Source organism: Lytechinus variegatus, chromosome 2 (assembly GCF_018143015.1).
Source record: "Lytechinus variegatus isolate NC3 chromosome 2, Lvar_3.0, whole genome shotgun sequence".
Taxonomy (NCBI): Eukaryota; Metazoa; Echinodermata; class Echinoidea; order Temnopleuroida; family Toxopneustidae; genus Lytechinus; species Lytechinus variegatus.
The window spans coordinates 58,191,468-58,207,619 of NC_054741.1; the positions used below are offsets into that span (position 1 = coordinate 58,191,468).

Below are 16,152 nucleotides of genomic sequence, written 5' to 3' on the forward strand. Positions count from 1 at the left end.
TCGTGCATAAATACTCCTATCAAATATTGGTATCATTTAGTCTATAGCTATTCTTTTTTTGCAGTAATAATACAGGGTTCAGGGTTGTTTTGCACGTCCCACCCCAAACTTCCTGACCAAAAATATATGAGTTGTATAAAATAACTAAGATTCTTTTTGTTACATAATTCCTCAATCTATAAAGTATTCAATTTTTTTGCTTAGCACATTGCATACAATGTCAACCTGATTTTAACAAAATTTGTGTGGGGGCCTTGAAAGGGTTATTTGTGTTGTTAACGCAAATTCTTGATATAAAGAATAGAATGTTGGATATCAAGAAATTGAAGAAAGGATAAAACGGCAGATGTGACAGTCTCATCTGAAAGTGTTACAAATTTCGTGATTGCTTATATCCGATTTTTTTACATCCGAATTCTTGATGTCATCTCTTTCACATTGGGTAAAAATGCTCCACGAGGGTATAGTTATGTGTCCAACTAACATTGGGCATTTCTTTTGGGTATTTTTATCTATCTAGTGTGATGAAAAATTGTGCCCATTCTAAAGTAATTGCTGCTTATTTTTTAACCTTACCGGAAAATATTCTTCCAGCAGTGGGTAAAATATTGCCCCATATATTGGTTGGACACAATATTAATCTCGTGCTGGTTAAATATTGTTTTACAGTGTACAGCAATTTTTTGTTTTCTTGCTTATATTTTTATGACAGTCGTGTAAGACTTACAAGACTTAGAAATGCAGTGATATATTTTTAAACAAAAAGTTTTTGTTTTTTTAAATCATTATTGTTGTCACCCCCCACCCGTAATGTCATCATCATGGCGGAATAAAAGAGAGGAAGTGAGAGGAAGAGAGAGTTGAAGAGAAAAAATGTGGGAGAGCTATATAGGAAATGCAGAAGAGATTCCAATAGTCATCGAAATTGCAAAAGAAAAAAGTAAGTTGGAACCGACACGTTAAGGTAGATAACAAGAGAAAGTGGTGTATATAGTATAAAGCTATATAGGAAATGCAGAAGAGATTCCAATAGTCATCGAAATTGCAAAAGAAAAAAGTAAGTTGGAACCGACACGTTAAGGTAGATAACAAGAGAAAGTGGTGTCTGTGTGTGTGTGTGTGGGGGGGGGGGTAAGAGAGATATTGAAAATGGATTGTATTATTGAGAGGGGTTAAATTCTATCCTATTGTACTATGAATTACCCTTTTTTAAACTACCAATAAGCACTGTAATAGTAACAAATATTATTAACCGAACAATAAGACCGAAGGAGCTGGTAAGACTGTTTGTGTTTATACTTGGTAGAGAACTCGCATTGTTACCGTCCGGCGTACAAACTCTGTGATTCGGGGGGGGGGGGGGAGATTGCAAGAGATTTACAATGAAAAGACTTGCATATATTGGCGGATCCAGGGGGAAGGCTCGGGGGCGCGCGATTTTTCTAACAGACATTATGCTTCATGATGTAATTAGAGTACAGATGGCTTTTGGCCGCTAAGTAAGAGCCCTAAATGGAAATAATATATTTTCATTTTCACGACAGATATATATGAAATTCAATCATCCAAAAACAAAAAAAAATGATTATGCATCTTCCCATAATTCTTAAAAATTAGAGGCAAGTAAAGTGAATAGCAAACAAACCATTCTCAAAAGAAAAGAAAAGGAAAAAAACTTCAAGTGTTCGTTTGCTACGCTCGCTCATATTGTATGTATCCCAACCAATGACATATATCTTTTAAAGGAAATATAACATTTTCACATCTGAATGCTTAAGTGTCTTCTCGATCGCTTCACTCGCTTCTAAATTGAAAAAATGGCGTAGTTAAAACTTTAAAGTCCCTTTTTTTCTCTCTCCAATGCAGTAATGCACAGTTACCTCCTCTACATAATTTGAAACAATTTTGTACATCTCCTTTCTATTTAGTCTTTACTTTAGGATTGACTCGGATTAAAGGCCCGAATAAACAACCGAAAAAAAAAACGGCTCGCGCTTATATAATTTCTTTTTGTGCCTTTTTATAATTAAAGTGCCCTTTTCGTCCTTCTTAAGCCAAATAATATAGTATCGCTTGATAAAAAAACACAGATCATCCCCATTCCCCAATTTTCCGACGTGATACAAAAATAATGTAATTTTTAAAGGCTCCGCCAATACGCAAAAATACTCGGGCGCAGCTCGACCCGAAAGCCCCCCCCCCCCACAATAACATGGATCCGCTACCTTGCAAAAGGTGTATTTTGGTGCTCTTTTAAGCAGCCACCTAATCTAATACATAAACACAATAGTAAATTTACCCGAAGAATAAACACTTCCAAAGGATTTCTTTTGTTGGAAAAGGCCTTCATGATAAATTCTTTCAACGCTCCTCTTCAGATTACTCTCTCACGTAATAAGACAGTGTTATGTCAACTTTGTTCCGTACGGAACGCTGAACATAATTAGTGAATCAGAGAAATGTTTTAGAAGAGTGCGATTGCGACATGTTTCATAAGGTTTTACTTGAAAAGTGTCGGTTCCGTTGGATGGATACTTGCAAACGGAGAGAAAACGATGCTTTATTTGGCAAAGTTTCTTCCCTGAATAATGGACACCTGATGGCGACATGTTTGGTGGTGTCAAAGATGGTTAAGTACCGGGTCGTCGTTTTGCTGATGTTTGTCATCGTAGTAGCAGGTGTGTTTCTTGGTTGGAAAAGCAGAATGGACGGAACTACAATACAAGGTATGAACATGATGGTGAGCAGGGTGAAAAAAAGATGGGGGAATGAAGGAAAGGGGAAAAACAGGGGGGGGGGGAGAAAAGTGGAAAAAGAGGGTGAAGAGAAGAAAAGGGGAAAGAAGAGGGGGGGGGGGGGGAGAAAAGGAACAGACAATTGTGTTTAATTCTCTCAGCGCTCTAAAAAATGTCGTATGAGAAAGAGAGGGGGAGAGAGAAGACTAAAAGGAAAACAATCATATTGAACCTAAATACATCATTATACAACTTTGAGACTGAATTTAGAGAATTTGGAACTACATGTAATGCATCATTATTCGGAAAATTTGAATCTTAGAAAAAAAGTATAGACTTCATTGTATCAAGAGAAGAACATTCCTTAATAATATCATGATGTTTGTTCGATAGTCGAGGGACTTATTTCCCACTGTGAAGCTGTTGTAGGTATACATGTTTCGGGGCCAATATAATGATTATTCATGTTATTCAACAGCAGTTACAAGAAATTTGAAGATCAATCTATCTTTCTCTGGTAACCAATGTAAGTTGCGAAGTACTCATTATCCGTCATACTCATTACAAAGTGATCATCAGCATGGCCATGATCATCATCATCGTAGTCATCATCAATATCTCCATCGTCATCATCATTGCACCCATCACCACTATCACAATCATCATTATCATGACAATGATCCTCTATTACCATTATCAACCATCACCTTTATTGTCATTATTATCATCGTCGTCGTCAACATCATCATCACCATCATCCTCATCATTATCGTCGCGTCATCGTCATTATTATCATTATCCTCACCGCCATCATTCTCATCATCCCCATCACTGCCGTCGTCATCATCATCATCATCGTCGTCGTCGGCGTCATCATCATCGTCGTTATCATCATCGTATTCATCGTTACCACCTGTATCATCTATTTCTTACATTATAAACAGCACCATCAACACAACTGTTGCGTTCTCCTACCATACAGATTTACGACGTGTAAATCAGTTGTCTGCCATCCAATCTGTAATTGTCTCTAATGACACCATGGTTGATGCAATTGGACCGAGATACGAATGCACAGAGGCCGAGATTAAGGAGGACGACATTGGGGAGGACGAAATGACTGTCTATGGGAAGCCGATACATGGGAAAGTAATTCGAAAGTTTTTTCTTTCATACGACTGAACATTATAACTCTTAAAAGTATTATCACAATGTTCCATGTTTGGATCCAGGATTTCTCAAAAGTTCAATTCTTTTCATTTTTCCTAAATTTGTCAAGAAGTCAAGACAATGCTGACATTTTTTTCTCCTCAATTTGTGTAAGTTTCTAAAATGGTTTTCGTTCGTCATTCTTCCTCAATTCAGAATAAGACTGTGTTATATCTTAGCATGCCGAAGTGTGGTAGTCGTACTTTCGTTTGGATGATAAGTTACCTCCGGGCCGCTCACCATTTCGGAAAACATGTTAACATCGACTACTTGCTTGCGAGGCATCAAGTTTCAGAAGTTGTAAGAACAAATTCTTGATAAATTTTGCCCCCCCTCCTACTCTTCCTTCGCCGACTGCTTCTCCTTCTTTCTCTTCCTCATTCTCCAATTCCCATCTCCCTCCTCCTTCTTCTGAACATAGATATCAAGGATATTGGGGAAGTATCTTTGTCTCCACGATAGAGATGCGAATGTTCTTTAGTTTTATATTTTTAGTGTTTAATAATGATTATACATAAATAAATTGTTGTTGCTTTGATGATTACTACAATCATCATTATCAACGTGATTTGAATATTTAAGGACAGACACATTCGTATGTTTACATTCTAGTTTCTCGCAAAAATTCGTGTTTGTTCGTTCATAATCATTATTCAAATAATTACCATCATCATCATTATTTCATACAGACTTTTTTTTTAATCAGGTATAATGAAACCGTAACTTACAGGGGCCACGGAACGGTTTTCAAAGTGGGGAGGGGGGCTGAGCCAAAAGTGTGTGGGGGGAGGGGGCTGACCATGCAAAAATCACAATATTATGGTAATTTCTACGTTTTTGTACACAGTTTTGGAAAAGAGTGGGGGGGGGGGGGCGCTGAAGCCCCCCCCAGCCCAGCCCCCCCCCCCCGCGGTCCTGACTTACTAGAATGGTCTAAAACAGTGTTTTTTAACACAACATCTCTGGTAATCCACATTTCTACATTTTCAGAGGACACATCTTTCTTCCAAGCTACTTGAAGCAGAAGATGGTGCTATCCTACATGGTCATTACCGCTATATTAACATGAAGAGGTAAGGTTTTATACCCATTTCAGTATGACCAGATAAATTACGGTGTTGAGATAAATACCGATTTGGTGTTCAATAACTTTGTTTAAATAATCCGCTATACAGGGACAAAATAGGGGTAATCAAACCCAAATAAAAACTTTTTTAGAGAAAAAATATGAAAATACTTACCATGATTTTCTTATTTACGAGATAACTGGATATACCCATTTGATTTGCTAGTTCATTACAATGAACCTGCGTGCCGAATATAGAGTACACAACTTTTCCTGCGCGCGCGCTGCATCTCCCTATCAACGCACTATCCCAAGATCATCGCGCAATTTGGCGTCCATTTCCTCTCATGAGCCTGCGGGCAAGACATGTTGTCACACAAGGCGAGGGGTAGGAGGGAGGGTTCAAATGGGTATATCCAGTTATCTCGTAAATAAGAAAATCATGGTATTTTCATAATTTACTATCAATAACTGGGATATACCCATTTGATTTGCTAGACCAACACGGATTCAACGTGAAGGGAGGCATGTCTAGACTAAGAAGTGCGTAAAAATAGGGAGATGAAGACACGAAGGCCGTTGCCTTAAGGACAGGGGAGGCAAATAAGGCCTCATGTGGAGAAGTCCTTAAGAACAAGGGGAGAAGGGAAGAGGAGCGTCAAGAGGCGGTCCTCAAGAAGTCGTGAACGACGATACCAAGAAAGAGCCCAAGAAGAATGATACTAAGTATCATGGGCCCTCGGCCTAGTGTCAGGAGAACACAACATCACCAGCTGACTAGATCGTAAGATTCGAATTTTGCTGAAAATTTCAACAAGAATCGTGATCGGAAAGCTGAAGCTTTAAAGGCTCAGTAAGTGATCAATCGATCAATCTGAGAAGGCGAGATATCTCAGAAGCCTCCGCGTGGGAGAAAGCGACCAGAATTTGATATCTGTCTCAAATGCGTGAGGGCAGAACATCTGCAGAATTCTGATAGAGAGCTGTGGCAGAACATTTCTAGCGGTCCGAAGGGACCAGGAACGACGGAGAGTAGGGTTTAAAAAAAAAACCACTCGTAAGGCGGTCAAGAGTCGAGAAAGCGACTGAGTGCCATCCTGTGAAAAGAAATACCGCGGACCTGCTGTCTATGTAGAATAGAGCAGTCTGGTCAAAACAGCTCAACCGGGCGTGTCAGAGAAACAGCGCGGTACACATCACGACAAAACAAGTGTGATAGACCGAGTGATCGAGAGAGAACTCAGGATTCCCTTTCTCACGTACTGATTGAAGCACCCGCCTGAGGGTGCAGCGCCCGCGGTGGAAGAGGTGGCTTGGCTCAAGCCACCATCGCCGAGAGAGCCTGTAAGGCTAGGCTGCGATGGATGTCCGCTGGGCGGGGGAATCCCTAGCAGCAGCAAGCGTACGCCAGAGGGAGCTGGCGAAAAAAATCTCTGTCATGATCTTACGTGTAAACGACAATCAAGAGATGCTCTAAACGAACAGACATCGCCAGATATGATACCTCAACAGTTACATTCCCAACGGAATCGAATGAGGTAGCAACGGCCCTGTCCTATCAAGTTAGGGACGGAAACTGGCTAAGAGTGTCGAAGTCCTCGCTTGAAGAAACAAGCGAAGAAGTAAGGAGACTTGAGAAAGTAATCACAACAATTTCCATCAGTCTGCGGTGAGAACCAGTTGTTTATGAAAACAGCCACAAGGCCTGGTTTCTCAGGTGATCGTATGAGCAAGCACCGCCGGCGCCGGTTGCGGCAGCGTGGAACAGTCCGATATCGGTAAGATAAGGAGTTCCAAAAAGCTGCGGGGGGCGGCAAAAATGACGCCGTAAGCAGCGGGGGATGAGAATCTAAGTTTCTAAAAGAACTCCAGTGAAGTAAATCACTTACATGGAGAGACTCATCCACAGTCGGCCCGAGAGAAGGCGGGTGTCGTAGTGATCGTGGTTAGGAAGGCATAAGCATACATCCATCCACGGTTACATCATCCTCGGTCGCGCGGTGACCATGGCCACATGCATTGCATGGAAGGAGGATGAAAGCAGCATGCGAGGCGACTCGAGTGTGCCGAGTGAAAAAGTTTCTAAGTAAGAAGACGATTCGACAAACGGGCACGGTAAAGACATCCACCGTAGACCACTCCACACAAGGAGGGAACGGCGGAGACGCCCGCAAGTTTGACCCACATAGAGGGCAGTCTATAAGATAGACTGTTAGAGCTCGACCGATGGTCTGGCGGTGTACAGTTTGGTGTGAACTCGCCGACCCGGTACGGTGGGTGTGCCCAGAAAGTAGGCATAGAATGCCGACAGAGAATCCTGGGGCTTTAAACAAGCTTGAACGCACGTACATAGCCAACAATCTCATGAAATGTACGGCGGTTACTTTCCTCCGAGATGATGTTTACCCAACCGGGAAAGACTCGGGGAACAGCTGTGAATGTCAACAGGAGGGATATCTAGCATATGAAAAGCTGATTTCCTCCAGGTATTCGGTGCGGGTGCTGCCGGCGGTGTCCGGGGGGACGACCGGTGATGGCAGCTCGGGCAGGGCTCGTACGAGCCGCCCGAATACGAGACAAATAGGTTAACATAACCATAATGCACCGGGTGGTGAAGGCATAGCGATTATTAAGCACAGGAGAACTTTTAATCGCCGTGACATTCAGATCCGATATACATACTCATAAGCTCGGAGAGCTATGAGATAGTGAGACATACCGCTGAGCGGTGATGGTGCTCATATCGGAGTCGCCCTCTCTTCAGCGGCGATCGCTGGAGGACGGGTGTCTGTACTAGCCCTGACTCTGGCCTTGCAAGGGTAGGAGCTAAGTAAGACAGGGCACCCTTACTTTCGAATAAAAAGTGAGGTTCAGGCCAGAAAACGACGGTCCCGTCGCCTGGGCGGACGGTCCGCGGACGTGATAGGTTGCCCTCTCAAAGCAGCCAAACATTCTCACTAGAGAAGTGCGGCATGCGGTATGTAAGAGATTCTTACCTCCAATCTACAGGCCCGCTTACGGGGTAGAATGGAGAGAGTTACCACTGAAGGAGTCGTCGCCGTACGTGAGCTTGACGTAGAGGGCGAATTCGGGAGTACCTGCATAATAAGGGGGAATACCCATGCAGGTAACTCGCCGATGGCTCCCGGAGTGCGGGTTGGCGAGAGAAGTCTCAATCCGCTCAATACCCGGCACCGGCAATAAGACCGCGGCGGTCTTATAATGACGGAGAACACGAGGGTAAGAACCCGTAATGCTCGGGGACGCATATACCCTTTTTAGACAGGCTAAAATTTCCTTAACCCCGTACTATTGGTGGGGCTAAATGGCAATTTAGCCCCACCTATAGTACGGGGTTAAGCTTAGCCCACTTTCGTTTTACACAGCGTTTTTGCAAAGTGGGCTAACCCCACCTATAGTACGGGATTATTTGGCCCTGCAAAAAAGCAGGGTTATCCCACCAATTGCGGTGCTAAGAGCAATAGTACGGGGTTAAGATCGCATGTGTAAAACGAAAGTGGGCTAAGCTTAACCCCGTACTATAGGTGGGGCTAAATGGCAATTTGGCCCCACCTATAGTACGGGGTTAAGGAAATTGTAGCGTGTGTAAAAAGTGTACGAGTGAAGCACTTGTACTACGAATGATCGACAAAAACCGCTAGTCCGGGGTTAGCGAGTTTCGTGTGTAAAAAGCAAGCATTCCTTATCCGGGGTTAGCAATAACAATTTGGCATGTGTGAAAAGGAAAAGAAATAGTACGGGGTTAAGGATAGTACGGGGTTAGCGATAGTCCGGGGTTAAGAAAATCCTGTGTAAAAAGGGCAAAAGATGCAGCCTGAACGGATGCAACGTCCAGCCGTCGGTCACCGAGAGCTTGCCGACATATTGATGCTTGAAAGCCGTATGTCGGAAGCACCTGCATAGAAACGGGGGTCACCGTGTAGGTGAACAGCGTTTCAATAAATGCCCGGTGTGAGAGGACAGGTGATTGCTTGAGCCGCACAGTGCTTAGCAAGGCGGCTGAAGCTGATATGAAGCGTGGGTGAATTACCCGCACTGCTCATGGGAGTATGTGCGACGCCTGACCCACAAATATCGGGAGTCTGGTGACATAATGGAGGACAACGCCCGTATGTCGATAACACCTGTATGTTAGCGGGGATTTCCCTTGCAGGTGCGTGAGCCGGCGAATCATGATATTGCCGGTGACTCTCCGAGGTGCAAGATGGCGAATGTCTGCTTAACCTGCCCGGTGCTCGACACGGCGGTTTTAGCTGACAGGGAGTATGAGGATAAAAATCCGTGATGCTCGAGGGCGTTCTGTTGTAACATGAAGTTACGACGCCTGGCCATCGGCACAAGAATCAGAAAGAAAGGTCTGCCCGCAACCTAGAATTTCTTCTTCTTCTTCCTCTTCTGTGCGGCCCCGCCGGGGGGCAGAAGAGGGTACAATATTTTATTATCGGGAGTCTGGTGACATAATGGCGGGCGACGCCCGTATGTCGATAACACCTGCGTATTAACGGGGATTTCCCTTGCAGGTGCGTGAGCCGGCGAATCATGATATTGCCGGTGACTCTCCGAGGTGCGAGATGGCGACTGTCTGCTTGACCTGCCCGGTGCTCGACACGGCGGTTTTAGCTGACAGGGAGTATGAAGATAAAGATCCGTGATACTCGAGGGCGTTCTGTTGTAACATGAAGTTACGACGCCTGGCCATCGGCACAAGAATCAGAAAGATAGGTCTGTCCGCAAAGCGGGATTAGAGACCAAGAATTTCTTCTTCTTCTTCCTCTTCTGAGCGGCCCCCGCCGGGGGGGCAGAAGAGGGCACAAGAGACAGGGAGGGGGACGTGATATCTCGCATGAGAAAGTCACCCAATCTGATCAAGCCGTTCAGGCACATGAACGCAATTTCATGGTTCCACCTTAAAGGGCACGTGGACACAATTCCACGGTTCCACCCTGATCAGTTAATCGTGAGATTGACGGGGTCAAGCTCACGTGTCTCTAGCGACTAGGGGCTGGTAGCCCTTTGCTAATGCTCCCTGACGGAGGCTGACAAAGCATCGAGCCTAGTCTGTGCCAGGAAAAGAGTCCCACGCTCTTAACCTGGACTTGTCGGACCCGATAGCCGGTGGGTCAAGCAGCCCTGGAGGAGTGAGGTTTTCTATACTAGTACAACACTCCCCAAGTAGGTTCAGGTCCCGTCGAGGGAGCCTTGGCTATCACCTTTCAGGCACGTGGCCGCTGCGCCACGGTTCCACACTGAAACGCTCGGGCACGTGGACGCAGTTCCACGGTTCCACCCTGTTGGGCACGTGGACGCAACTCCACGGTTCCACCCTTCCTTTTCCAGGGCACGTGGACGCAAACCACGGTTCCACCCTAAAGAGCCCCACGCAAAGGGTCTCGCTCTCTTGCCCTCATACTCACCGCCGCTGATCACAGGGACAATACCATGTCTGGTTCTCTCCCAGCGGCAGGTTGGAGTCATCAAAAGATGAGTCGAAGAGCTCATCTATCTGGTAAGTTCTTAGCTGAAAAGAACAAGTAGGGGCGAAAACAGAAAGGGGGGTGGAGGGGTGGGTGGACAAGAAAGGTGTCAAAAAAAATCCATACCAGAAATTATTAATCAAATTAATAAGTCAGGTAAAAAAACAGGATCACCTTCTTAAACTTAGTTAAGAGAACAAGTTAAGATTTTTTTTTTTTAATTAATAACACGAGCGGGCAGGGCTCGACATGACGTTAATTAATTAAAAACAGAAAATGTCTAAGTCCAAGACGAAGAGCAGGATCAGCTAAGAAAAAAACAAGGATTTTTTTTTTTTTGTTCTTTTGACAAGGGTCGAAAAGAAACAAGTAATAGGCGGCAAAAGGACGCCCTAAGCTGATCTGTTTTGTTTTTTTTTATAAAATAATTATTAAAATTAATTAATAATTAAACAATTAACCAAAAGGTTAATCAACAATTGATCAATTAATCAATTAAGAATAAAAGATTGATTGGAACCTAAGAGAACAATCAACCAACTCAAAACAAGAACAAGTTGAAAACAAGTTTGAGAGAAAGAAGGGCGATTAATTAACAATTAATCGAAGGTTGAATAACAATTGATCAATTAATCAATTAAGAATAAAAGATTGATTGAAACACAAGAGAACAATCAATCAACTCAAAACAAGAACAACAAGTTGAAGACAAGTTTGAGAACAAGAAGGGCGATTAATTAACAATTAATCGAAGGTTGAATAACAATTGATCAATTAATCAATTAAGAATAAAAGATTGATTGAAACACAAGAGAACAATCAATCAACTCAAAACAAGAACAACAACAAGTTGAAGGCAAGTTTGAGAACAAGAAGGACGATTAATTAACAATTAATCGAAGGTTGAATAACAATTGATCAATTAATCAATTAAGAATAAAAGATTGATTGAAACACAAGAGAACAATCAATCAACTCAAAACAAGAACAACAAGTTGAAGACAAGTTTGAGAAAAATAAAGGGCGACGCCCCTACCTGTCCAGCATAGCCTAAGCTGTGGAGAGGAAAATAAAATTAATTCAATTCAAGACGAGGCAAAGGAGCAAGTCAAGAATTAAAAGAATTAAATAATTAATTACCTATCTGTGGAGAAATAATTCAAATAAATTCACGACGAGAGTCGTATAAACGAACAAGTCAGTGAATAAAAAGAATTAAAGGAATTAAAAAGGAGCGAAGTCAACGCCCGCGACACGCAGGAAGGCGCGGAGCTATGGGGCGGAGAAGTGAAGACAACCCGCCTGTTGAGAAACGTATCTTAAAAAACAAACTCACGAACAAAAAACGTGAAAATAAATATCACGGAAGCTCCGCGCGACGGGATAATCTTATAACAATCTTAAATTAAATAAATAAGATTGAAATAAGGGAAGAATGCACAATAAAGGTATCCAAAAAGCAAACAGAAATGCAATTTTGGGAGTGTACTTAGCTTTGTGACTGAACTCGACCGCAGGCGAAAGTAAAAGAGGAAATGGACGCCAAATTGCGCGATGATCTTGGGATAGTGCGTTGATAGGGAGATGCAGCGCGCGCGCAGGAAAAATTGTGTACTCTATATTCGGCACGCAGGTTCATTGTAATGAACTAGCAAATCAAATGGGTATATCCCAGTTATTGATAGTAAATAAGACAAGTCTATAGGTAAAAGATTAAACCTCGAACCTCTGCATCATTTTGTAATTCCCTCAGTAAAGCTTGGATTGCAGGTACACTCCACAACGCCCTGCGGTCACCTTATTTCCATTTTCTTTTTTTTTTACATTTTATTTTTACATGTGTTCGGAGTTACGCGTAGAAATTAACGGAAAAACTGCTTGCAAATTAAAGTCTGTGACATTAAAAAGAGGAGAGGAAGGTGGGGGAGACGGGTAGAAGGAGATTGAGGGGGGCGGGCACGGGTAGGGGCGAAAAATATGTGCCCATTCATGTCGGCGCCCAATGTGTATCAATCTGTACATGTACAGACATTGCCGGTCTAGAAATTTCATATTCTTCTGTCTTTGTTTCTCGCCAGTTCATCGAAGAAACCTATTCTGATGAGCATGATCCGGGATCCCATTGATCGATTTGAATCCCATTTTTACTTCATAAGACATGGTGATTTGGACATGAGCAAAGCAGAACTCGTGAAAAATATCAAAACAGAGTCCAACATGGCACTTCCAAATGAGGTAAGAATATTATTAAAACATTACCGGGGGCGATTTTTCCCTTAAACCACGTGACTATAGCAAAGATTTAGTGCACCTGATCCGATTGATTGAAAAAACTTTACGCCACGCCGCTCACTATCTCAACTTAACGCGAGAAGTCTCGACGACGATAGTGAATCGGGAAGAAATAGCAGAAATAAAATTGTATCTTACCGTAGTGAATGCAAAATAGAATCCGAAAGAGTAAATGTCATTTTCTTTTAAATGAGTAGCACTCATCTTAACTGTAAAAGCCAGTTTTACAGCAATGTTTCATCCTGCTCACCGCAGTTCCTGGGAGTTGGTGTTGGTCAATTGGGTAATTACAGGTAGATCGTTTACACCAGCTTTAATGCTCGGTTCAGCATTTTTTTTAATTGTGCTCAAACTACACCTGTAATATTAAACTTCTAAAAAAAAATCAATTCGTCCGTATTGTTAGGATGTTGGTACCATAATAATCACTAAAAAGTGTGACAAAACGCATCCAATTTCACATGCAACTGAAAGACATCTTTAAAATGACTTACTCATTGTACAAATTGTGCTTCATATATACATGCGCTTGTTTAACTGTTCGATCATCATGATGAGAACTATGTCCGATATTCAAATTTTAATATTTGTCACGTGATGTATCGTGAAACTTTTTTTGTCGAGTCACGTGATGACCTCCAATTGCAGGCGTGACCCTAGCTGTTTTTTCAACCAATCGGGGACATCATGCATGCTCATCCTAAAAGCAAAAAAAAAGGGTCGGGTTTTTTTTAAGACCGAGCGGGGAAAGTGTGTGATGATTGCCAAAATAAGGAGGAGAGGGATAAACTTCAACTGTATATTATAATACACCACCACCACCGTCACCACTATCACTACCACCACCACCACCACCATCATCGTCATCATCATCGTTATCATCAACATCATCTTCATCATCTTCATTTATCATTATCCATTCTGCTCATTATGATTATATGGTTAATATATATTTCGGTTTGTCATATTTTCAAGCATTTTTTGCTTACAATGGCAATCCACCTTCTGCTACTAATTTTATGCTAAATGATATAGGCTTGATTTGTTGTCAGTATATATTTGTTATTTCTGTGTTATATTATACTGTTATGTAGAAGAAAAATCAAATCAAAACAAGGTTTTGTCAAAATCTTGAAAATGCAAAAAAACGTGAAAATTTCTCGTTAAGGGTACTCCGTTATCTATTGATCATTATTTTAGGGTGTCGTTATTGTTTTTGTATGTTTTACCTGATTTGTAACGTCATTCGTGTATTTCTATGTGGTTATTTTCACCCTAACTCCTTTTAAACTTTGCCTTTTCTCCGCCTTTTCTTTCCGTATTTTTTCAGACGCTTGATGAGTGCGTTGCGAAGGGGAGACTAGAATGTACACTCAGCTTATTTCGCAATATGTATATTACATCATTCTGTGGATACGCCCCCGGTTGTAGGTATATCTACCCCTCGTTTCAGCAAAAACTATATTTATAATCATTATTAACACTGATTAAAAAAAAACGCTTGATATATTAATTTCTATATGATGAAAAGGTCACCATACTTTTTTGTGTGAAATTTCGATACTCTAACATAATTCACAATATCCAATATTTTCCAATGACATGTTAAAAATCTTAACGGTATCTTATAATTCATTTTGCTTCTCTAGTAAATCCCCGTCCTTTGCTTTCGAGGAAGCAAAACGTAACGTCGACAAGTTTCTCGTGATTGGTGTGATGGAGGAATATGACCTCTCCATGGCTGTCTTCGAAAAACTACTTCCGGGAACATTTGGAGGAGCAGCGAAAATATATGAGGAGAGCAAAAGTATGTAATTATAGAAATATGATATGAACAATGTCTTCTTTTTTAATTTTTCTGCATGATCTCGGTTATTTAATGATAAGGGTATATATTCAAATAAATATTATGGAAGAAAGGAATTTGAGTGAAAATCAAGGTGAATGAAGTGTTCTATAGTTAGATTATCCGTTTTGTTTATACATTTCAGGGATCGCATGATGATTTAAAATGGATGAAATGAAAACGAATTAGGGCCTTTTCACACGTGAATCTTGAATCTTAAATGATGATTGCAGGAGTTCGTGATTCTAATCATGTTCTAGTTTGGTTTCACACGTGTTAAAAATTCGTCATTATCCTTATTTTTCATTGAAATCATCATTCAAGTTGTGATTTTTTTCACCATGTGAAAGGGCGGTTAGAAGAGATAAAAACGAGAAGAGGGGGAAGGAAGAAACAAGCGAAAATGATATTGGCGAATAGAGTACTGGGTCTAAACAATCTATAAACACATCGGGGGATATACGACTTCACATAAGATAAATCCTTATGAAATCTACTGGTGTCAGGCTATAGATGAAAATTGACAATTTTGTGACTCTCTTTTGCACGTATAGTAAGCCTATTATACTTAATTCAAACGAAGACCCATTTTCCCTTTCTTCTTGTTATAGATAAACCGATGACGAAATTCAAAACAAGCTATAAGAAGCTGCCCTCTAAGGAAACATATTCAATTTTAAAAGAACGGATGAAATACGACTACAAATTCTATGATTATGTGAAGGAACGACTGCATAGAGTTGCGAGGAGACTAGGCATTGGGAAATGTAATAGCATCTGGTAGTTCAGACCGTTCAGACGTCGCAGCGGAGAGGAGTCTGATTTGAAACTCATGATTTTTTTATTCATTATACCCCATTCTATTTTAAATCTTCCACGAACTAACGCCACTCTTTTTTAAAACTACTTCCATCGACCTCTAGGATAAACATAGTTATTAAATCGATGACATGCACCTGAAGTAAAATGATATGGGGTGCCGTTTGAAGAAATATTATTTAAGTGAATTATATATCATATCATTGATATTAAAAGCCATTATATCATTACTTGTAGATAATACAAAATGTTTGTTTTATCACATATAAATAATGGTCTCATAACATTCAATACAGTGCGTATCAAAAAATAGTTTACACTTTGAAAAGCCCTGGGAATCAAAAAAATATATACAATATGTGGGTAATCTTTACACGTATATTCTTGGATTTGGGTCTCATCTATCCAATGAAAATAAAATTTATGACAGAAAGTTACACTTGAGTGAGCACTGTCCATTTTTGTAAAGCTCGCACATATCTGTTTGCGCAGAAATGCTCGTTTTCGCGCTGTGTCAAGGAGAAAGGGCGAAATCAAACTTACCCTGCGAAACATTTCTCATATACATTTCCCTTGCAGTTTTTGTCAATTTAAATAAAACGGATACAGTCAAGCATTTTCTAACGATTTTGCCACCCACATTGAAATTTCAACACTTAGTAAGCACAATCTTTACCCTGTTTATGCCAG

The 16,152-nt window shown here is 41.3% G+C and overlaps 1 protein-coding gene across 1 annotated transcript; it reads left to right on the forward strand.

The window, feature by feature from the left end:
* The first annotated feature begins 2,409 nt into the window (after positions 1-2,409).
* LOC121408472 (uronyl 2-sulfotransferase-like) lies at positions 2,410-15,947 on the forward strand. The gene is made up of 8 exons (XM_041599950.1): positions 2,410-2,726; positions 3,718-3,884; positions 4,101-4,244; positions 4,935-5,017; positions 12,584-12,740; positions 14,128-14,228; positions 14,447-14,604; positions 15,255-15,947. Exons 1-8 carry the CDS (start codon positions 2,486-2,488, stop codon positions 15,425-15,427), a joined length of 1,224 nt encoding a protein of 407 aa, XP_041455884.1. The 5' UTR covers positions 2,410-2,485; the 3' UTR covers positions 15,428-15,947.
* The last annotated feature ends 205 nt before the right edge of the window (positions 15,948-16,152 follow it).

Coding starts and splice junctions, on each gene's coding strand:
- LOC121408472 (XM_041599950.1), top strand. CDS start 2,486: ATGTTTCATAAGGTTTTACTTGAAAAGTGTCGGTTCCGTTGGATGGAT. Junction 4,245..4,934: donor GGCATCAAGTTTCAGAAGTT/GTAAGAACAAAT, acceptor CTACATTTTCAG/AGGACACATCTTTCTTCCAA. Junction 5,018..12,583: donor CGCTATATTAACATGAAGAG/GTAAGGTTTTAT, acceptor GTTTCTCGCCAG/TTCATCGAAGAAACCTATTC.